At 37.8% G+C, this 23,508-nt stretch overlaps 1 protein-coding gene across 4 annotated transcripts in view; it reads left to right on the top strand.

Moving 5' to 3' along the window:
* LOC122806803 (protein SSUH2 homolog) overlaps positions 1 to 23,508 on the top strand; it is a 621,468-nt gene that overhangs the window by 413,270 nt on the left and 184,690 nt on the right. For all 4 annotated transcript variants that reach the window (XM_044077526.1, XM_044077524.1, XM_044077525.1 and 1 more), the window contains exons 5-6: positions 15 to 144; positions 8,768 to 8,828. In XM_044077526.1, the coding sequence (XP_043933461.1) occupies positions 15 to 144; positions 8,768 to 8,828 (191 nt within the window). The remainder of the gene's footprint in view (positions 1 to 14; positions 145 to 8,767; positions 8,829 to 23,508) is intronic.

Genomic DNA, 23,508 nt, shown 5'->3' with positions numbered 1-23,508 from the left:
GTTTCCTTTTCCAGTGTTCCATCTATCAGTGAAGATTGTGCACGTGAAGCCCTGATAAGCTATGCAAAGAGTAAATGCTGTTATAACTCAGAGCCAGCTGAGAAAATGCACTTTCAATCACTCACGCCAGCCAATACATTGAGGGTAAGTATTTTCCATTAACACAAAAGACTTGCCTTTGAACACAAATATTGTCATTGTGTTGATGGACAAAGCCTGTTCAGTAAATTTAACTTGGAGCTTCTACTTTGTCTGCCTTTGGAATTGCTTGTTATGTTTGTGTTTTCTGTCATTAATGACATTGCAGTATTCAAGGGCTCATATATGGCACATACTTTCAAGACAGACTGATAAAATGGAGGGCATGATAAAGGTGACAGATTTTTTAATTGTTAGTTGATGCAACGACTAAGCCACAGTGAGATAATGCTCTATATTAGGGGGGGAAAACAAGTCATTAAGATGTTTTGCATTTGCTGTTTTCAGTGTTGCACAGTTTAATTTTTGGCTAGTTTTTTATATGTCCTTAAATTTATATTCACCATAGTTGTAGTAAGGGAGTTTGGTGTCAACACACCCATTTTATGCCCCCTTAACATCCATCCCACCAGCCTCCTCTCCAGCCCAGTGCCAGTCATGAGAATGAGCCCTCTCCGTTATTAAAGTACACAAGGGAATTTAAATATGTTATGGGGTTTGAGGAATGTACTTACAACCGCTGGGTTTTACATTAACTGCAGTGCTGTGATATTGTAACTGTATGTTTTTTGGTCATCGTACAAATGGAAGTTCTAAATTCTACATAATCATTACAGGAATAGTGTAGGGGTGATGAAATGACATATATGACAAAAATGAATACAATTAAGTAAGAATTTTCCACTTCACTGGATACATTATTAACAAAAATGCCAGTGGGTAGAACAACATGACCAGAACTAGGACTGGGCAGTGAGCTTAAATTATATGCTCTTCCTTGTAATGATTTAAGTTGTACTACAGTCATATAGAAAATATTCAGAATGTTTACACCACATTATATTTCCATTTCTGTATCTGATTTATTTCTTATAATTAGGAATGCCTTGTTTATTTTCAGATGTAATTGCAGAATATCCTGTAACTTGCTGTACGGCCACACCGTATGCAAGGTGGGTCTGATGGATTTTGGGTCCCAGTATTCCACTGAGTTCATGTATCAGAACATTATGCTGTATTGTGTACACATGTATCACAATTTTTAACACAACCTTGCTTTAAGTAAGTAAAATGAGGCTACTGACATATGTCTGACCACAGCCATTTCCATTTTATAAATGAGGTGCTCATCCAAAAAAAAAATGCGCTCCTGATTCTGCAGAATACCCAACAAACTTGCTACAATACTCAGCAGCCACATCAAGCAACCTAACAATTGTACTGCATTATCCTCCTCAATTAATTCATTAGGTCAGCTCTTTACCTTTTAGAATGTACACTGTGTCCACCAATTTCCAGTACACTCTTTAATTACCAGCTCCTGGCTTCCATCTTCTCAAAGAATTACAGCTTTAGAAATGATGATACAAAATTTTTACTTAGTATTGAGAAAATGTATACTAATATGTTGGGTTTTTGGGTCTATATTAGATGAGTGAACGCTGATTGATCGAACTTATTTTCGCGAGACTGAAAAATATCGAAGCAGCAGAAACTCTAATTTTTTCCTAAGGAAAGAATTCGGTTGTCCGTTTCTGTTGCTTCGGTATTTTCAGTGTTATGGTGGAAAGTTACCGGTCGGATTCAGGTAAGTGTGCGATTGTGTTGATGTGAGTGTTAGGGTGATTTAGGTGAGTTAGGGTTAGGGCTCGGATTAGGTATGTGTGCGATTGCGTGGACATGAGGGTTAGGGCGGATTTAAGTGAGTTAGGGTTAGGGAGCGGGTGAGGTGAGTGTGCGATAGTGACGGACCTTAGGGTTAGGGTTTGGGTTAAGGTAAGTGGGTAGTTAGTGGTGTGTGCATAGTTTAGTGTAGGGTAAGGTTTCAGATTTTAGGTGTATGTGTGTGGATTTCTGTTTGTTTGGTGTGCTTGTGTTGTGTGTATGTGTTTTGGATCAGCGATTTTTTTCTCTAGGAAAAAAAAATCGCTGATCTGACAGTTCGAGATTGTAAGCTTTCACTTATAGAAGGTCGATCAATCAGCATTCGCTTTTTTAAGCATTCGCTGATATAATATAGACCCGGGTTTTTACAGTCCTACCTGCTCACCCTGATGTACACCATTGTCCTCCTGTCCAGCGTGTTGTGACTTCAGAGTTAGTATGTTTAGAAACCAAGAGTGCGAAGAGCAGACCTGCCCCAACATTAAGTTGTGTAGGGAAGGGAATATTTTCATAATCCAGCCTGTCAAAGTATTCTATAATGGCAAAATGGTACATGGGATAATAATAGCTGAGATTCTGAGAAGAGGAAACTGGGTAGAAGGACAGCAGTTGAGACCCTAACAGTATATGTGAGTGCTACACCAGTATGTTTGAACTTGTCAGCACTCTCCACACATTGCAGTGTTAAGTATTTGAATATATGATTAAAGAGGCATGTCTTTCAAGCTTCCCAAAGTTCTCAATATTCACTTTTTTACTCATTTTCAGTTTGTCTCACAGGAATCTTTCTCACAATTCCAAGTCTTATCTAAGTTCATTTACCTATGAAAAGATGAATTCAGTTGTGCTGCACATATTTGTCACTTTATTTAATATTAAATCTCTTTCTCTCAACAGGCTTCCTCTCGTCTGATCATTTGCGATACCACAGTTGATTTTGTCTCATGGTTTGAATATATTAGCTCACCAAATTCACATACTTTAACTCAGTTCTTTAACTTAGTAACCCAATCTGGTCACTCTCTCCTAATAATCCAGCAACTATGTTTGTACAATGCTTAATAAAGAAAACTAAACATTTCAGAGACTATCTGACAGTATTTTTAAAATGTACTCATGGTGAAAATGAGAAAACAAACAGTGGTACACAAGTTGAAAAAAAGAAAGTGCATACATTCATCAACCCCACCTAAAGGAGATGGCAGTACCGTTCAAATCTCTCTGAATTTGCATTTTCTGTTAACATACTTGTTTGTCATAAAATTGATTACAGTGAATAATGCAGATTGTACTAATTACTAGAAATGATTGCAACATGACGGGAAACTGAACTTTAATAAGGTACAACCCAAGTTATCATTACACCCCCACCCAAGCTGTTGAGACAACACTGTATAACCACTTTTAATCCTAGTCTCATGACAGAGAGATTATGATTGAGAAAGAAAACATCACCATTTTTCATTTTGTATTGCTTATCACTTCTACATTTAAAACTGAACAGGACTGCATATTAAGGGGGTGCAAGTGCTCCTACTAACAGAGTCAGTGCCGAGCAGTGCATAGTAAATTGTATGTTAAGCACACACAGTTCAGAACTTTGTCTAGCTTGCAGTTATGCATATCTCTTACACAAATCCACTTCCTTCTACTGGTATCACCCATAAAGTATAGACACTCCTCCCACTGTTCAGCCATGCCCTGACCATCCATAATATGTGGACAGCCTATGCACATATGTATCTAGCAAATTCATAATGCATAGACACCCCCCACAGTGGATCTGTACCCCACACACAGTATGTTGGCACCCCATTACAGACCAGTACACCATGCACCAGTAATGTGCTACACACTTATACTTAGCAAGTACATAATGGATACAGATCCTCACTGTGCAGTTCTTCCTAGTGCATAATGTATAGCTGCAATGACTGTGCAGCAGTACAGAGCACACACACACACACACACACACACACACACACACACAGTTGTATAGATACCTCCACTCCACACCTGTGCTCAGCATGCACATAATGTATAGGACCCCCATTCTACACCTATACCCAGAAAATACATAATGGAGAAATCCCCCCAGTGTACACCCATATGCAGTGCCCAGACAATGTATAGAGACCAACCCTACTTCACATCTGTACTGAGCACATACGTAATGTATAGACTCTTACTACACATTCATACCAGTATGTACTTAATGCACAGACATCAGTACTGAACACCCTTACCAATTACATATGTATAAAGTAAACTTCATAGCCCCCTCCTTGTTTCATTCTTATTCTGCCTGAAGTATAAATGTATGTGTACATTCCTGTACATTCCTCCTATATGCCACATATGCATATATAATTAAATGCATCCTCTTCCCACTACACAGCATCTGCATAATTCTTCATATACCCCCCTCAGGCAGGGCAGCCATCTGAAGCACAGAATACAGTGTGTAAGCCTCCCCCCTTGCACTGTGCAGCCATTCAAAGCATGGCACACAACTGTAAATAGAATAACTCATTTCCTCCAAGTATAAGCCTGAGGACTTCAGCGAGTCATGAAGTCTTTTGCTTATGGAAACTTTACAATGCTTCTTAAAATAAATAACTAAATAAATAATTTGAAATCATCTGATCCACTGCTAATGTTCCTAAAGAATATATTATAAAATTTGCAAATTGTTACATTGAACTTTACTGTTACTTTACTATTTCACTCTGTGCATACTTCAGTAAAATGCATGTACTTTTCACATATGTCATTTTTATTGTAGGTGCATAATGATGTTTCCTCCTCACCTCTCAGCAACATGCAGTAGGTTGATTGGCAACATTCCAAACTGCTCATAGGTCTGCATGTGTATTCTGTGATAGACCAGCACCCTGTCCAGAATGAGCTTTAAATTCTTGTACCCAAGGGCTGGCTCAGTAGGCTGTATCATCCCTCTGGCTCCATAAAAGACAAAGGGGGGTACTGGAGGATGAATGTATCAGGGATAGATAGATAGATAGACAGCTAGACAGATAGGTCAAATGCTTTGTGGCTGGGGTGTGACTCAAAAGTGTTTTTTTTTCTGAATCAGACAACCTACCTGTTTAACCAACGTATATAAGAATAAGTAAAGTAATGTTGCCTTGGTAACAGAAGTGTACTGAATTTTGTAAATACTGGGTGTCTGCATCAGTCCAGCAATGATAGCAGGCAGGTTGAAGGTACACAACATTGTCAATGGCACATTACTGCCTACCAGTAGACTTTCCCAGCTGACATGCCCAACCAGATTTCCATTCCTTGTCCTTTTTTAAAACCTTTGCAGGCACAGCTGCACAACCCCTTATTTTGTTTTCAGTGTTACAAAATTCAGTCAGTGGAACAGAGGCCAAACAAGTAGGTTCATTAGGTAAGCCTTTTTTAGAATAGTCACTGTAGTCATACTAGTATACCCAGCTAGTAACTTAATGATTAGCACCAGCCTAAAACCTGCACCAATTGAATTAGGTCTCTGAGACTGGGGGCTTTGCTGCTTCAAGATGCAGCAGCCAGTGAGTCATTCATGTTAAGTTTGGGGACACCCTCTGTATAGGAACTATGGGTGACATGCATCCCCATAGAAGAAGCATGTTCTCAGATAGTAGTTCAACAGTGGATGTAGTGTAAGGCATGTTTTTTTTTGCAGTCTCCATAATAGTTAAGGTCTTTTACCTCCCAGATACAAGGTACAGGGTTTGATTCTGATCGCTAGTTATTGCCTAGGCTTGCAATAGTTTGTAGACTGATACCCTAGTGTTTACCTCTGAACAAGACCAACTTCCTAAATTAACCAGAGCTTCAGGACGGGAGATGTTTATTTAACTCACTGACAGACTACAGTAGAATATATGCCATCAGAAAGCAGTACTGTCGTATGCTTTTCAGAGACATAATGGCAGTGAATCTTAAAACTGCTACTACACTGCATCCTTATAATTCGCACAAGAGTTTATTAATCCCAGTCTCAGGATACCCTGAAGTGTCCAGATGTTTGTAGAATGTCCAGATTTTTGCCTCATATTTTTGGTCTGTTCCTCATAACATTTGTGGGTTTCTGGCAAATCATTTATGATTTAAGTCACTAAATATGATGAGTTTCAGACTTCATGTCCTTCAGAAAAATGCATGCTAATACAAAACCTGTTATTTTAGCAAATTTCTAAGTTTATAAGAACAGTATTTAAAAATGTTCCTAATTTTGGGGGTTTATCCCCCCCCTCCATTATTTTTGGTACTGTCCAGATTTCTTGTGCTAAGTGAGTGAAAGCTACGTGTCTCAGACAGAAATCATTCTTGGCTTTCTGCCAGATTTAGACATTAAATCATTATTAAATGCTATTAAGTGCATTACTGTTACTGGTTTGGTTAGTGATATTTTTTGAGCAGCAGAAGGTGTTAACACTTGCCTAACATTGTGTCTTTCTTTTGAATTTTAAATATATGAATGACATCTTTTGTTAAAATATACATGTTTTACACTGATAACAAGGGCCATTAATTGAATGGGTGTGTACAATTTGTTCATTTGTCTTTACTGAGATTTTGCAGTACAACAAAGCAAGCGAAAAATTAACCCTGTGCTGAGGCTATTTTAATAAGTACGTAGCTTCCCCATTCTTAGCCATTTAAAAAGGCACATATTATGCATGGCAAGGAATATTGTCTTTGTGCATCTAAAAAGTAAGTATTATCTCCTACATATAAAGAAGGTAACACTTTAATTTAAGAAAGTGAGCAGCAGATTTCTTGTCACAACTAGTAAAGTGCCCAGTGCCTGCCTTTGCTTTGTCAATTCACCTGTGATTTCTTTTTATTCAACATCTCTTCCACCTTTGAAGAGGAAGCATTTGTTACAGTTCAGCAGTAATGCACTTCTGAAAGAAGCAGATGCATTATTTAGTTTATTTTTGTTATTTAATTAACATGTGAAAGTATATTTTTTCGTAAAGTTTTTTTTTTTTCTTTTCTGAAAATTGTTGTATAGTGTTGTATTGCACTTGTTTTCCTCAGGAATCATTGTGTAGTTAGTAGTGTGACATATGCATGCTGTGTAACTTCAGCAGATAACATTGTAACAGTTACGGTAGCCATAGCCATCCACTGTGAATTGACATAGGGTTGCAGAGTTACAATGTGTGTTACATAGCCACTGATAAGAATTGTCATTAGTCTAAATGAGTTTATAGTAACATTATTGGAAATAGACTATTTAGTGGATATTTAGAATCAAATGATGAACCTGCTTGTTATCAGACACTGATATATTTGTTTGCAGTTTAACTGCTTATGCTGGTGGGGAGACAAGCATAGATATTTATTGTTTGAAATAAAATCCAGCACTACCTCACACAAACAGAATGCACCCTGATTTTACTCATTTCATTGGTCAGACCCACGGCCTCCTATTAAAGATCTGTAAGACCTTAACGTCAGTTAATTGTTTGAGTCAGAGGAGTGATTTGTTTGTAGTACAAGAACAAAGCATTTCCCCAGTCAGAACTGGTCTGAGTAATCAGCAGTAATTTTCTGGTGACAAACAGTGGCTTTTGCCCATGTCAGTGATGTGCAGATAAGTAGACATATTTGCACAATTTTGGGAATGATTTTCCTTTTGATAACATCTTTTCTGGATGATGATACAAACTGTGGTTTCTAGACTAGAAATCCTGTCATTTACTGGTTGCAGGGGCCCCAGTTCTCTTGCAGAATAAACTGACAGATTTTATTTGGGGGGGGTTTTATTTGGGGGGGGTAATTTTCACGTATGCTAGATCCTTCTGCAGTAGTAACATAAGTTAAAAAAAAGGGTTCATGGTTTCTAGAGTGTTGTCTTGTCTTCATCTATGCCTGATCCTCAGTGCTCTGCTGCATTTATTCAAAATTGTGTGCCACACAAGGCAGGCGGCCATACGTGTAGATCAGCTGTATATGCACTGTGGTCAGTATACTGAGAAAGGTGCTTCTGCATCTTGTGCAGAACTGTGTGCGTTGTGTGGGGGCATACACCTTGTGAATAGGAATCTGCTGTGTCAGCAGCATGCATGCCTTCTGGAGGGGAGGTTTGTATCCATGGATAGGTTTATGTACTTTCTGGAGAAGAATGCATGCCTTGTTGGAAGGAGTGGGTGACTCCTAGGAAGAAGTTTGCATCTGACAAGGAGCAATGTCTGTGTAAAGGTTAGCAGTGGTACTGGAACATATACAAGTATAGACATTCATTGTTTGAAATGAAACCACAGCACCTCCTCTCTCAAACAGAATTCAGTCTGGTTTTACTCACTTATTTGGTTAAATGCTACAGCCTACTATTCAAGCTGGAACAGAGCCTTCCAACAGCTAGCTGTGAGAAGGGGTGTGAGAAATGGATGAGAGTATTTCAACAATAATATATGTCTCCTAGACATGAGTGCATGCCCCTTGTGCTGATAGGTACACTGGTTGATAGGGATGTGTGCCTCATATGCAGCAGTTTGCACCTCCTAAGTAATAGTCTGATTTGGTTAAGAATGCATATTTCTCCAAGACTTGCATGTATTATGACAAAGTAATATCACATTTCATAGATCCAGTCCAAACTGTGCTACTGCAAGACCTAGTGGCTTGTTGCAGCTGAAAGAGAAGTTAATTAGAAACTCTCTGTAAATCAAAAGTGTGTATTAGTCTTTTTATATATCTGTTCCCATGCCCAGTAACTCATTTGGAGCCACACAGTGTTTTATGTTCACTGCATCTGAAACACTTAGACTGATTTGTATCTGCATTCTTCAGGGTATTTTACATTTATCCAGCCTTTTCTTTAAAATAAAATGGCATGTTTTTTCTTATAAGTCAGCTAAATATACTCTGATTTTTTTTCTTTTAGTATCGTCTGGAAACCTTTACAGAATCTAGGTCGACTGAGTGGGCCAGTGAGCCATACACAGGTATGGAGTTTATTCCTTTGCTGAGGACATTTGCTAGAGTTAAGAATGTTGTCTATGATCCAGCATTAATGTAGTGACTGATAACAAATGTCAAAATGCTGCCATGAAAATCAAGCATGTTTCTTCACCATAGCAAGAAATATGTTTACAAAGTAGGTATCAATGTCCTGCCATCAGAAATTAATCATGTTACTTCAGTTTAGTCAGAATTTGTTTATAAGGAGGGTATCAGCATGTGGCTTTACCTTGGTCAGAAACTCTTTGTAAAGATGAAGGTGAGCATATTCTTATATAAAACTACATATAATGTGGATCTTGATTTTTGAGAACATGCTGTTGCATGCTTTTTAAAGTGCCAGACTCCTGCCACTTGTTGAGTATAGCCAGTAATCCATGTTATTTTTATTATGGGGGAGGAATCTGAACTTTGAACATGCAATCTACTGTATCATATGCCTGGTTGATCCACTAGATTGATCCCTATGCATTTTATCCCAGATATAAAGTTCTTATTTTACTAAATTAACTTTTTGCTCCAGTTGTTATGTTGCATGCTTGGATCATGTGGTCACTGAACCATTGCAGCTCTTGGTTGGCAACCTGGGGTAGCATAACTATTCTGCAGAGGTTCCTGCATGTGATGCAAGATGGGTACATTGAAGTGATGTCTGTAACTTATTGGGAGTCTTAATGGTTTGTCATTGCTGTGGCACAGAATTTAATATCCACGCTAATATACCTTCAAACACAGATGCATAGCTATCTGTCCTAGCCTTTGATGATCGGTTGGTCCCAGTGGACTGGTGGCCTCTTCTCAATGTGGTATTTATACTACTAGGGTAAATTTGGCCAGGGTATCAAGGAATTTCCCCTATTCATTAAGAGAGTGCTTGTTCTTATCCTAGCACAATGGTGACAAGGAGAGCGATACTCCAGAAGATCCAAGATGGAGGATAGCACAGAGGCAAACACTGGTGCATTGTGTTTGAGGTTCTACAGGATTCTGAGAAGCTTTTTCAGCAAAAATTGTTTGTTTCATCAAAAGCAAACATTAAAAACAATTATGGATGTTTTATTATCACCCTCCAGTTGGAAGGGTTGCGTAATGATATTGTGGGTGAATTGTTGTTGTAGAGTGAGTGGAAGAGTGGAGAAGATTTATGGGGTGAAATTTTGGATGAAATCCAATCAGAGGAATCAGAAGCCATTTTAAAAGAATGCCAGGAAAAAGTAATCATATGCTGAGACTGTTAAGGAATCTACAGGGAAAGTGAAAATAGATGAATAGAGGAAAGGAAATATCAATAACCAGAGGAAATTCATTGTAAGAATTCAGAACAAAGAAGTAAAAGAAATGGACAGGTATGACATTTAGGATAATTTAATGGCTCCATTGGAAATGAAAGCTCGGCAGGTAAGAGCTTTTATTCTTATTCATAAAGAGACCTTTTGTGACATTATTTTTGAGACTGTTTATGTTCTGGAAAGTTTTGTGGGGAGTATGAAAAGAAAAAGACTGTAATCAGTAGAACTCTTATGTGTTTCAAGTATTTCACAGAGGAAAAAATGTTCAATTTCAAACTGAAGTTGAAAAAGAGACTAAAGAGACATTAAGCAAACTTTGTAAAGAAATTATGGGTATTAGCAAAGTCTGTGATAGAAGAGGATTATGGCCTGGGAATGGGACTCTCATATTTTACTGAAAATGGAGAAAGAAAACAATTGTTCTTATATCTAGTATAATAAATGTAGGGTGCTGCAGAATATAAAAGACAACATAAACATTTTTCTCCGTGGAAAAGAAGATCATTTAAAAAATAACTGTGACAAGAGGAAATGTTATATTTGTGAGGAAACAGGTCACGATCAAAAATGAACTGAAGTGTTATAAATGTAACAAAAGTAGGTATTCATGGATGGATTGTAATCTGGAGAAAAAGGATGATGAAGAAGAAAACAAAACTGAGGACAGTATACAAAGAGAAGACACAGTCCCAGAAAAAAAAAATAAAGAGGAAGTAAGGAAGCAAGATGCACGTAAAAATAAAGATGAGGATAAAGACAAAAATAAAACTGTTAATATTACAGAAGAAGGTCTGAAATAAGTGATGAGAAAGATATAAAATGGAAACTAGTGAAGGGTAAAAATAATTGGCAAAAGAGTAGGAGACAGAAAAAGAAAGTTTAAAGGGATAAGTGTAAAAGAGAAAAAGAAAGGAAAAGGATAATATAATTGAGATAAATACTCCAAATGTACGTAATTTCTGGTAATCTACAACATAGACATAATGACAATTTTAGAGTTCTTTCACTAAATGTAAATAGGATTGAATATATAAGTAGAAGAATAGGAATCCTAAGTTGGTGTTCTAGATATATCAATGTAATAATAATGGAAGATGTAAGCTTTTTGACACAAGAAGAGAGATTACAAAGAAGAAACTTTGGAGCAGAGATACAGTATGGTGTCTGGGGAAAAAACTCTTTTATGGCATAGTTATACTTTGTAGGAAGTCAGTGAAAATATTGAACATAACATTGGTCATGATGGGAAAATTATTGTAGATTTCAGATGGCACAATCAGGTACATAGAATTATAGCATTGCATGCCTATGTTACTTGTAAGGAAAGGGAAAATGTATTTCATACATTTCTGGGTTATGTAGTAATTAAATGAATATAATATTATAATAATGAAGATTTAAATTTTGATTTGAGAGGGAAAAAAAAGAAAGGAAGTGATGTTACATTTTTTGAAGTTATGAAATGTGGCAGTTTAAAGATTGGGAATAATGATTTGTAGATATATATTCAAGGTGTATATATGACTAAATAGATTATTTATTATATCATAAAGTCTTTAAATATAGCTAAGGGAGAGTCACTTATAACAGTCTTTTCAGATCACTCAGCCATATGGATAGAGATAAGGTATATTTGATTGGGAAAAGGAATAAAAAGAATATATGAGAAATTATGGGATGAAAATGGAAAGAAAATAAGTATGCAGTTATGGAAATATCACATTACCACTAGAGTGTGTTATAAAAACTGGTCCATGGATGGCTTGCTTTTAAAAAAATATATATAAAAATGTTTTTTAGAATGTCTGTCAGAAGTAAGAAAAATAGAAAACAAAATATAAAACGATGGGTATAGATCCTTTAAATGCTTTGGAAAGGACTTATAGAGAATATTTTATGATAGAATGGAGAATTTAGGAAAAGAATCAAGAGAATATATATATTATTTAAGAAAAGATGTTACTTGCAGGGTAAAGATAAAAGGAATCAACTTATTTGAGTAGCTGAGTTGCGAATACTAGAATAATGAGAAAAATGAAAGATAGAAGTGAGATCTTCTCAGGAACAAATTATGAATATCACAATAAGTTATGTAAAGAAGCATTTTAAGATAGACAGTACAGAAAAAAGAATGGTGTGTGAAAAATTAACAGACCAAGAAAACAATGGATGGGAAAAAGAGATTCCCTTATATGAATTAGGTACAGTACTTGGGCATATTAATTTACAGTTGGTTTCAGGACCAGTTGGAATAGGATACCAATTTTATAAGCATTTTACAGACTGGCAGAAAAAAAAACACTTTTTAAAAGTTATGAATGAGTGGCTAAATGAAGGATAAGTCAAGGTTTTATGTATAAAGATTTATGCAATGTTATATATTGTATGGAAAAAGGAAGATAAAATTAAAACTGAAAATTGGAGAGCTAGTATTGAGCAATGCAGATTATAAGATTTTTATGAACATAATTCAGAACAGAATGAAAAGTAAAATAAAACATATTATGGAAGATTATATAGTTTAAAGGGAAAAAGGATGTCCGGAATCATTATTATTATTATTATTATTATTATTATTATTATTATTATTATTATTATTATTATTGTTATTATTATTATTAGTAGTAGTAGTATGAAGAAGAATTGCAGATGATATTATAAACAGGACTGATGAAACCAAGATTATGATAGGAGATTTAAATAAAGCATTTCATACAATGCAACATGAATGTTTGTGGACAATTATGGAAGAGTATATGTCATCAGTGAGAAAATGAATAATGTATGTTGTTCTCCACATACTAACAATGAAGTAAGAATTTTAGTGAATGGATGGTTAAGCAAAGAAGTAGATATAAAGAAAGGCCCATGTCAGGGATGTCCTATGAGTAGTATATTATTTGCATTAGCTATGAATGTTTTAGTTAGAGATATACATCTGCTTATGAAAGGTGCTACTTATGCCTATGATCTATTGATTACAAGAAATTAAGTCTGGCTGAAAGAAGTTATACGTTATGTACATCAGTTTTAAACATAATAGGCATAACTTTAAATAAAGAAAAAAGTAAAGGACTGGATCATAAAGTAAAGATAGGAGGAGCATCTTATTGATGAAAGAAATCTCTATGTTAGGAGTAAGACTTGTGGGTAAAAATTGAATTGAGTAACAATAATAGATGTAATAAAGGAGCTTTGTTGTTTTTGAAAAGCATACAAATTATTGTTTAATAAAAAGGTTTATTTGATTAATTCAATTCTTTTGGGAACTATTGCATATTTAGCTAGTGTCTGTACATTGCCAATAATCTATGAAGAATAAATACTATACGTATTTTTTGTTTCTTTTATATGGGGTTTGAAATTGAATCCTGTGAAGAGAGGAGTCTTATAAATGGGTAAGGAAGATAAGAGGTTTAGGATTAATGAACCCAATTGTTTATGCTGCTTCTTTGAATTTATATAAAGTTTTGTTTTAGATAAGTGGTAAAAATAAAAAGTTAGTAGTAAAGTTACTAAACTACCAAAATAAATGGCATTTGGATATGTTAAAAAATTAAAAACAGGAAAAGAATGTTTAAATGAAGAAATGAGTTGTTACCAAGAAAAAATATTTTATTGAAAATAAAAAAAAATTATGAAAATGAGAGGAAAGTGTGGTATAAGGTATCATGATACAATATTATTATGTTAATCTTTGGGCTGAGCTAGCAAATGAAAAAGTTAAAGCTTTAACAGTATGAAAAGCATTTACAATGTCAAGATTGTTTTATGGAGATTAATGATTTAGAAGTAACCAGTAAAGGGAAATATGCCATACAAAAACCAGTGAAAGAATTTGTATATATTGTGATAAAAAAGAAACTGCAGAACATGTTTTCTTACAATGTATAACGGTTGCAAAATTATAAAAAAAAATGATGTGAAGAAGAGTTCTTAGAAAATATAAATGAGGTAAATTAAATAATTATGGATATGATTATGTATTGATATTGTATACATAAAAATAAGGAACATGTTAGTAAAACAGATACAAGATTATTTTACATTGTGTGGACCATTTGGAATGAAAGGATACATGAAATCATGTTTAATGGTAAATGGAGACTAACAGCAATTTTAAGGAAAATTAGATGGTGGTTGTGGAAAAAGGAGTGGGGTCAAATAATGATAATGAAGACAGAAGTTTAACATAATAATGAAAAGTAGGATATTTATGATTGCATGACAATAAAAGAAAGGGTGTAAAATTGTACACCATATAAATTATAAATATGCAGATATGCAAGTTTATTAGTACTGTTTTAAATAAAAAAGCTCTACTCTTTTCAGTAGATGCCATGGGATCTATTACATCTACCTGAGCTAGCACCAGTTTAACATCTCATATGAAAGACAACACATTCAGGAGTACAGCACCCCCCCTTATGCTACACTACATTGTCAGCAATCCATCTCCCTGGTGAAGCAATATAACCTATGGATTTCTGCAACAAAGACAAATGTGCTACATTTTGCACCACTAGCACCGCAATATGGTATTTATGGTATTAGTGTGCTTTTTAATTGTTATTTTATGATATCCTGGTGTTTAAAAATCAAGGCTTACAATTTTTGACAGTTATTCCTTCTGTTTTTGCTTAATACTTTTTGTCACAAAGATAGCTAATGTGCAGTACCAGTAATTTGCTTAGTATGTCTGTTGTCTGTGTTGTGCAGCCTTTTCTTTTATCTCATTACCAACTGATACTGATCTTTTCTTACCTCATCCATCTTGATTTTTGCAGTTCTAGAGTTCCCTTAGAATTTCAAAACACTGCTATATTTACTTTTTAGTTTAGAATTTTGTTTTTATAGAGTTAGTGGTTATCTGTCAGACAGCAGCAGCAGGTATGATTTGTGAAAATGTATGCAGCCTAAAATCTGTTAATGATTTTTCTTACACAAGTTCATAGTGCTGTTCTCACTGATATCATGGTATCACATTTAGGATTTAAGATTTGGCCTCCGAGTAAAAAAAAAAAAAAAAAAAAAATCGGCCTTTGTGTATAAGATATCAAATATCAACCAGATTGGATACTTTAAAAATGAATCAGTCTAGCAATATATACTACGTGTCAGCTGCATCTTATGATAACCTCTGGTCAGTTAACTAAATGGCAATACTCGAGTTGTGCACTCAGAAAATGTGGACCATGCATACCCGGAGAGAGACTGTTCTGTAAACTAGCATATGCCCTGCAGAGAGAACTCAGGGTTGCCCTGTAATTTAGGGCAACAATTTAGAAACACGCAGTCTTTATCTATAAACAGTATACGTATGTTTAAATAGTTGTGCCCTGTAATCTTTACTCAGAAATGCCTTTAAATTATTTTGTTTACTGTATTCATTTCATTGGGTAGATATAGAGTGAATGGTAAACATTATCTAGTATGCCAGCTTTTATTTTGTTATCAAAGAGTATATGTCCAGTAATCATAAATGCCTTTAAACCCTTTAGGCTGTGTTTGGAATTTTGCTACACAGTGGAGCTAGGCTGGTATATAGTATACTTGCTTAACAAGCCCTTTTTAATTCATAAAGATTTCTATACAGTAGTGCAAAACCACTTACACAGTCTTGCTCGGTTCTGTAGTCATTGTACTTCTTGCAAAAACTACATAGGCAGATTACTCCTTCTGATATTTTATTCCAGAAGGCAACATTGTTGGTGTACCAGCTTGTCCTTACGGAGTAATATACTACAGCAGAGGTGCACTTGGCAATTCCCCCTCTCACTTACTGTATTGATCAACATACAGTGCTAAGCAACATATCGATGCTGTCAAAAAAAATAATAACTCCATTGCATGCAGGAAAATTGCTACCTGCAGAGGAGTTATCTATGATGCAAGCAAACTTTTGCCCTTATTCATACTTGCCCCCCCCCCCCCAAATTAAGTGATGCTGATGAGCTCCTGCCAGAGGGAACTCCCAGACAACATCATATTTCCTCATTACTGTGTTATGGTAGTGAGCATTCTTCTGTCACTACAGTAAATCATGATGGCAGAGCACAGATCATCCTGGTGTGGCTATCTGCAATAATAGCAGACTTTCATGCATAGATGGTCTCTGCTGTATTGTGCTGCCCTGTCATGCTTGGGATGTGGAGGGGAGCAGGAATGGATAAGGAACTAGACCACATTGTATACCACTGTGTACAGTCTAATACTGATTACACTTCTTGAAGAAATGGAGACATTTTCCTTTAAAGTCTGTGATCCATGTCTATAATTCATGGCCCTGAATAGTGGGTTATATTACATAATGCGCAGAGTGCCTGTATAACTCTGATCATTATGACTGTGAATACCAGGGCCCGTTACTTTACTCAGTTCAGTTATGTAGACATAAAGTGAATTTGTTATTCTCCACTTTAAAAATGCCAAATGAAATAAGGCATTTTACTTGGAAAACACCACTGGCACTTCTTCATACAACTAAAAAATAATTAATTCCATCATAACTGAAAGAACTATCACTTTGGCTCACAACCTTCAAATGTTTTATTAAACATCAAATCCATCACCTTTTATAAACTAATTTTTGCCCTGTGGAGAAAAATTTAAGTACACAGTAACAATGATTATGATGTAAGACAATAAAGATACCAGAACAAAAATAAGTAGCAGTGTTACAAGATGATAACAGTTGAGATGTAATAAAAATAGTATTACAGAATAAAAAATAAAAGTCGGCACACTAGAAAAACTTTGCAAGACAAATGCATTTTATTTAGAAAACACCCTTCTCACTTATTTGTAGAATTAAAAAATACTCAATTCAATTGTAAGAAAAAAAACTCAAAAAAGAACTAGCACTTCTTCTCACAGCCTTCTAAGGTTGTATTAAACGTCAAATCCTTAACCTTATATAAAGTAATTTACAGCCAGTTATTTTTTAAAGACAGAAGCTCGTTGATATTTAACCAAAATTCAACCATTATAAGGGCATGATGCTCTGTGTCTACATCTTTTGAAAGACTTCTTAAATGCAGAAAAATTCCCAATCCATGCTTCATTGAGGAATATAAACTTCTAATATTGCTGTTACAAAACTAAAGCATTAACCCAGTTTCACATTTTTAATTTCCTGCAAAAAAGAATGTGCGCTATCTCTTATATCAGAGTGTTGAGATATAACAAATGTTTACAAAGCCATAACCAAAATATGCTCACTGTTTCTAAAGTTCCACCTACCTGAGAAACAGTGCCTACCCAGAGGATCCAACTTATTTTTGTATATTTTTGGAAGGGAATAAAAATCAGTAACTGAAGATTATAAACAATTAACTGGTCACCTGTTTTTTCTGTAACTACTCCCTTAGCAACATAAGAATCAGTTAAGTCATGTAAACCTCTCTGTATATTATTGAGAGGGATAACTTAGCAAACTCCTGTCCATTCTTCTTCTTCTATTTAACAATATATAAATCATCTTTAAAAACATTTCTTCAACATAGTAACTATATTCCCACCTTTGTCTGCTGGTTGAATAACCATTGTAGCATCATCTTTCAATTTGTTCAGAGCCTACAATTCTACATTATTCAAATGATACTTAACATCACAATTTGGACAGATATTTAAATATTGCACAATTTCCTTCTTCACTATATTATAAATACCCAAATAACTTTATTATTAAAGGCAGTACAAACTTTATCTCCCCAGGATTCATGAAGCCCTGTACGACGTGCAGGAATAGTGCAGGAGCTGCCACATGCAGTATATCTGCCGAGCAATTCAGCAAAGGACTCCCGGGATGTGCACGAGCGCTCCTTCACTATTTCCACACGGACACCACTGCCTTATGCTAATTACCTCATTTGTTGGTGAAAACCATGCAAATGAGGTGAATTAGCGATTCAGCAAGCAGGCAGGTGTTCGTGCAGGAATAGTGTAACCTACAGAAATGTATTCGATTACTAGCTGAATACATTTCTGCAAATAAGAAAACGGAGGCATGACAGCCTCAAATAAAGCATGTATTCCATTTATTAGGCATGAAAAATAGTTTAATTTTTTTAAAATAAAACTTTTTTTTTGGCCGATCTCAGCCGTTTAAGCATAGGGCAGTGGCGGGCAAATGGGATTGTGCCATTGGCATGAAAAATAGTTTAATTTTTTTTAAATAAAACTTTTTTTTTTTTGGCCGATCTCGGCCGTTTAACAATAGTGTATGCAAATGAGGGGATTTATACTGAATCACAAATTTCTTTTAACTGTCCGACAGCACCTAACCGTGTAGGTACTGTAACACCATGGTGTAGACAGGAGGAGCAGCTAACATGAAAAGTGGGGACAATTGTTAACTTTTTCAGGCATCGGTTAGTGCAGAAAAAAGGGTCCCAATGGGGTACTTAGCTTTAGACGTTTTCTGATGAAATTCAATCTCTTATAGCGACCGACCAGCACCCGTGTGAACTGCTTCTGCTATGGGCTCCACGGCAAGAAAGACTGATGTAATGCCGTCGGCTGTCTTGCATTATAGGACTGACAACCTGGTGTCAGACTACAGGCAGTGGCAGCCAGCACACAAAACATTGGCTCTGTTATTCGGGCTGACTGAGGGCTACCACAGCAGGGATAACCCACAGGTGATGACTGCAACAGTGAATACACTCGAACATCTACATTTATGGTAAGTGTACACAGCTGCACTTTCTGCTTAAAAGTGCTTACTTTAGCTAAATGGGTGTGCATGGTGCGCACCGGGCCTAAAAAAAGAAAAAAAACCCCACAGAGAATAGCAGAACTGATTACATTTGAGCACCGGGAATGCACGGTGCGCATCAGGGCTTAAACAGGGAGGAAATGGGAAGGAGAAACTGCAGAAGGAAGGCAATCAAGGAGAACTACCATAGCTGGCAGGTGGAATGTATCAGAATCAGCCCATTATACAGGCAGCATCCCAGCACACTACTATAAACTAAGCAAACACCTTTCACTCTGTTTTTTCCCACAAACTCTACACCACTGGTGTACACATTCGAGGGACTTTTAAACTGACATATCTAACAAAACATGTTAGGGGCTGCTGTTGCTCTGATATGTGCTAGAGACTGAGGGTGGTGAGGAGGAAAATGCTGACAACCATCTCAGACCGCGGAGGAGGAGAAGAGTGTACAGATCCAGGGTAACCTACCAGGGGCTACATGATCTGGAGATGGTAGTGCGCTTACAGGGTGGACAGGGACATACTTCAACAACCTGTTGAGCTGTGCCGGCCGCACCTCGGAGCCAGAACGAACAGAGGGGAACCTCTTCCCAGTGGATACCAAGGTATATGTAGCCTTAAGAATACTAGCTACAGGTACTTTCCAAAGACCAACTAGGGATATCATGGGGGACACACAGGCATCTGCGTCCAGGATACTCCACCAGTTCCTGGATGCCATGCGACAACATGCTGCTGAGCACATTCACTTCCCCAGTACCCGTAAGGAGAGGACCAGCAATATGTGGCTCTTCCACCTTGTAGCAGAATACCCAGAGGTACTGGGTGCCATAGTCTGCACGCACATCCACATCAAAGCACCACCCGGTGACCAGGGTAAGGTCTACCTAAACTGCAAGGGGTTCCACTCCATCAGCTGCCAGGTTGTGTGAGATGCACAGGGCATTATCATGAATGTGTGTGCTGGCAGATCTTGAAGCTGTCACGACTCCCACATCTGGCATTCATCACAGCTGTACCAGACATTTGCCAGTGGGGACATCCCATATGGCCAGCTTTTAGGGGATGCTGGCTACGCACTGGAGCCGTGGATGATGACACCTATCAGAGATGCACACACACCCACACAAGAATGCCATAATGAGTCACATGCACAAACCAGAATCATTATAGAGCGTGTGTTTGGGATGCTCAAGTCATGGTTCCGCTGCCTTGGCATGTCTGGTGGAGCCTTGCAGTACTCCCAAGCCACATGTGCACATATGTTCATAATATGTGCCATGCTACACAATATGATCCTGTGGAAACAGCTACAGCAGGAACAAAATGGGGAAGGGCCACACAGCCCCCCCCCCACCATTGAAAAGGTCTCCACAGGCACAGAGAGACTCAGAGGAGGAACATCCTGAGCCTGCCCCTTTAGGCAGACAGATGTATGCCCAGTATGCCCTGGCCTTGGCAAAGAGGCAATGCATAGCACATACACTGAGACTGTAGGGCCCCAGGGATTGATCTCTCTCTCTGACTTGCACACACAATAGAATGGATGTGAAATGTATAGGCAGTGTATGTGCATCCAACATAGTCAGCCCTCAAGCCCCATCCTCACAACAGCCTCAGGCACAAGGTAAGCCAGTCTGCAAATGAATGGAGTGGAATTTTCTGATAGCATATCTATAATAGTGAACAAGCATGCAAGGGAACGGGGTGACTAACTGGGATAGCAGCAGACAACTGACAGCTCTGTGGTACAGCAGGAAGTGTATCCCCAGTACTGGCCTACCCACACCATGCAGTACCACCCTAGTTGACAAATACCACTGCAAATAACTGGGGGGGTCATAGTTCACATGCATGGATGTCAAAGTGCGGGTGCCATACCCACCACCAGCCTCATCCAGCAGATCAGCTGTATAAAACCATACAGAAATGTCTGGCAAAGGCCCCCACATGGCGACATCCATGAAATCCCTACCTATAGATGTTTACACAGCGATATCACAGCAGTTCTGGCAGTGGCAGTATGGCTTTGAAAGGTAAGAAGTCTGAAACTACAAATGTTTATGCCAGAACAAATTGACCTGTGGTTGATACTGTTATGCCTGTAGTCTGACAGATAGGGCACACCACTATGCTAAATGGGACCAAAATGTTAAGCAAATATTGGCACAGTCTCTGCAAATGTGTACTGTGTACAGATGTGTCACCCCCCCCATAGTCCCATAGAAATGCAGTAACATGTCCCTAGCCTTAAGCAGCTTCCAGCCATAAACTAGAATGATGGCTCAACACAAACAGAAAGCAATTTTCATTAACACCCACAGTCACCCTACTGGTGCCATCCCAGGGTTGTCCACTGCTGGCAGCCTGGGAACATATCAGAATGCAATGCCTTGCTACAGATGGCCTGAATCTGTCACACCTGGCCTACAGGCCTGTGGCAAATGCCCATGCGTCACCCACAGTGGCTTGTCAGGGAGTATGATGGGGTCCATAACACCAACATAACACAGTCTAAAAAAGGCCAAGAAAGGCCATGCTGCTAACTGATAAGAGAAAACTTGCCAGTGTCAGAGAGACAGAAATGTGGCCAAAGCCAGGAATAAATGGGGAGAAAAAGGTCCAAAGAGAAGGACACCTTTGAAATACTGCTCTAATAATGTAATAAAGTTGAAGGAATGATTGTAGTAGTATGGAATGTCTGATGGGTACGAAGTCAGAAACTGCAATGTCAAATGTCAGTAATATCTGACTTTAACCCTGAGTGACTTGCAAAACTCTTTTCCTTGAAAACCACACTCATTTGCATAACCAACACGATATATGAGTCATGAATGTGGACATTCTGTGATACTCTGTAGGAGTCTAAACATGGAGATTCACTCATTGCAAGCAATCCTAACCCTGGAAGATGGTGACATGTCTGCACCCACAAAACTCTAGCCCACAGCCATGGGGAGTAACACAGCCTTCCGTGATCACTCATCATATGCAACATCCTGACCCCAAAATGTGGCCAGCCAAGCAAAATGAGATGGGTCATACATGTGTATCAGACAAACACACACCTCCAGGCTGGTCAAATAGTCTGACACACACAAGACCCTCCAAGTGCAGTCAACCTTTGAGCAGACCCCTATGCAAAGTACTGGTAGCTGTAGACAGACATATCTGACCTAGGACACACACACCCATATCTTATCCCCTACAAATCTGTCTGGAGTCTGCCTGTCACCCTGATCCTGTCTGAGCTATATTACCCAACTGTGGACTGGAAATCAGACCAGGCCAAAATACAAATGCACAGAGATTCCATCATTGTAATATATCACCAAGATGCTGGACTGTTTCCACAGCTCCAGCAGTCAATTGCTTGTAGGCACACCCCTTAACAGGCTGGATTGTGCAAGAATGCGTAGCATTTGGCCCATAATTTTGGTGTGTGCATCATCCACCTTGTATTCCTCTGGTAAATCACTGTGATGATATGAGGAGGTATGTCACGAGGTATTGGAACAATACATGACAGTGTCAAACAGCATATATGTCAGATGTCTGCTAAAGCAAGCCCTGTAATCCTAGCAATCCATACATTACTGAGAGCTGTGGCAACCCCTAACTGGGAAAAGCCGAAAGACAAACAACAACAACCGTATGGCCCATTGTCCCCCCCCCCCCATTTTGATAGGCTGTATCCAGATATCCTGCACCAACAAGTCAAGCGATATGGCTGTATCACAAAACAAACCAGAATGAAGTACAACAGTTTCTGGAATGGAGTCCCACATGTACTGTAGAAGGTCAGACTGGACATGCTCATACACTTAAAGAAATGTCAGTAGGATCTAGGAATGAAGAGGCCTTCCCAAGAAATGTCAATAAGGTCTAGGAATGAACATACATTCCCTACCCAGTGCAATTCCCATTGCCCTACATTAGCAGTCCTGATGATGTTTGTCACCATAGAAGTACCTTTCATCAGGTATTAGCCGTATAAGCTCTGTGGTGCAAGCATTAACTGTGTAACTCTATAGCACAAATAACTAGATAGGTAGGAGTTCTCATCTCAGTCATGGCAAATGTCAAAGTAAGTGTGTGTGTGTGTGTGTGTGTGTGTGTACATGTGCGTGTGTGTGTGTGTTTACAAGTTAAAGCTTTTGGGTCCATTCAAACCCAGTACACTTCCCCTTTCCCTACTTTAGCAGTCCTGCAGATATCACTCACCTTAGAAGTCCCTGTTGTCAGGCCTCAGCTCCATAAGTTCTGTGGTGCAAGTGATAACTTTGTAACACTATGGTACAAAATAACTAGTTAGATGGGGGTTCTACTCTCACATCTGTAAAGTATATGTGCGTTTGTGTGTGTATAAGTGGGTTTTAAAGTGGGTCTGTTTGTAGGATGAAGTGTTTTGATAACTTAAACACCCACTGCTCTACTTTATCAGTCCTGCTGATGTAATTCCCCTTATAGGTTCATAAGTGAGTAGTAGGCTAATGGCCCAGGAGCCTTTACAAGCCTAGCCCATAGAAGGGCTCTGCCATTGTGGCACCCAATGTTACTTCCCAGTGCCTGTATCAAGTAGAGCCAATGCAGTGATCCTGAGGGTGAACTATCCATTACCCATGCACTCATCAAGATTTCTCTGAAACAGGG

The sequence above is a fragment of the Protopterus annectens genome, chromosome 7.part0 (assembly GCF_019279795.1).
Source record: "Protopterus annectens isolate FY-2018-M chromosome 7.part0, PAN1.0, whole genome shotgun sequence".
NCBI classification, from domain to species: Eukaryota; Metazoa; Chordata; order Ceratodontiformes; family Protopteridae; genus Protopterus; species Protopterus annectens.
This window is presented reverse-complemented; position numbering and strand designations above follow the sequence as displayed.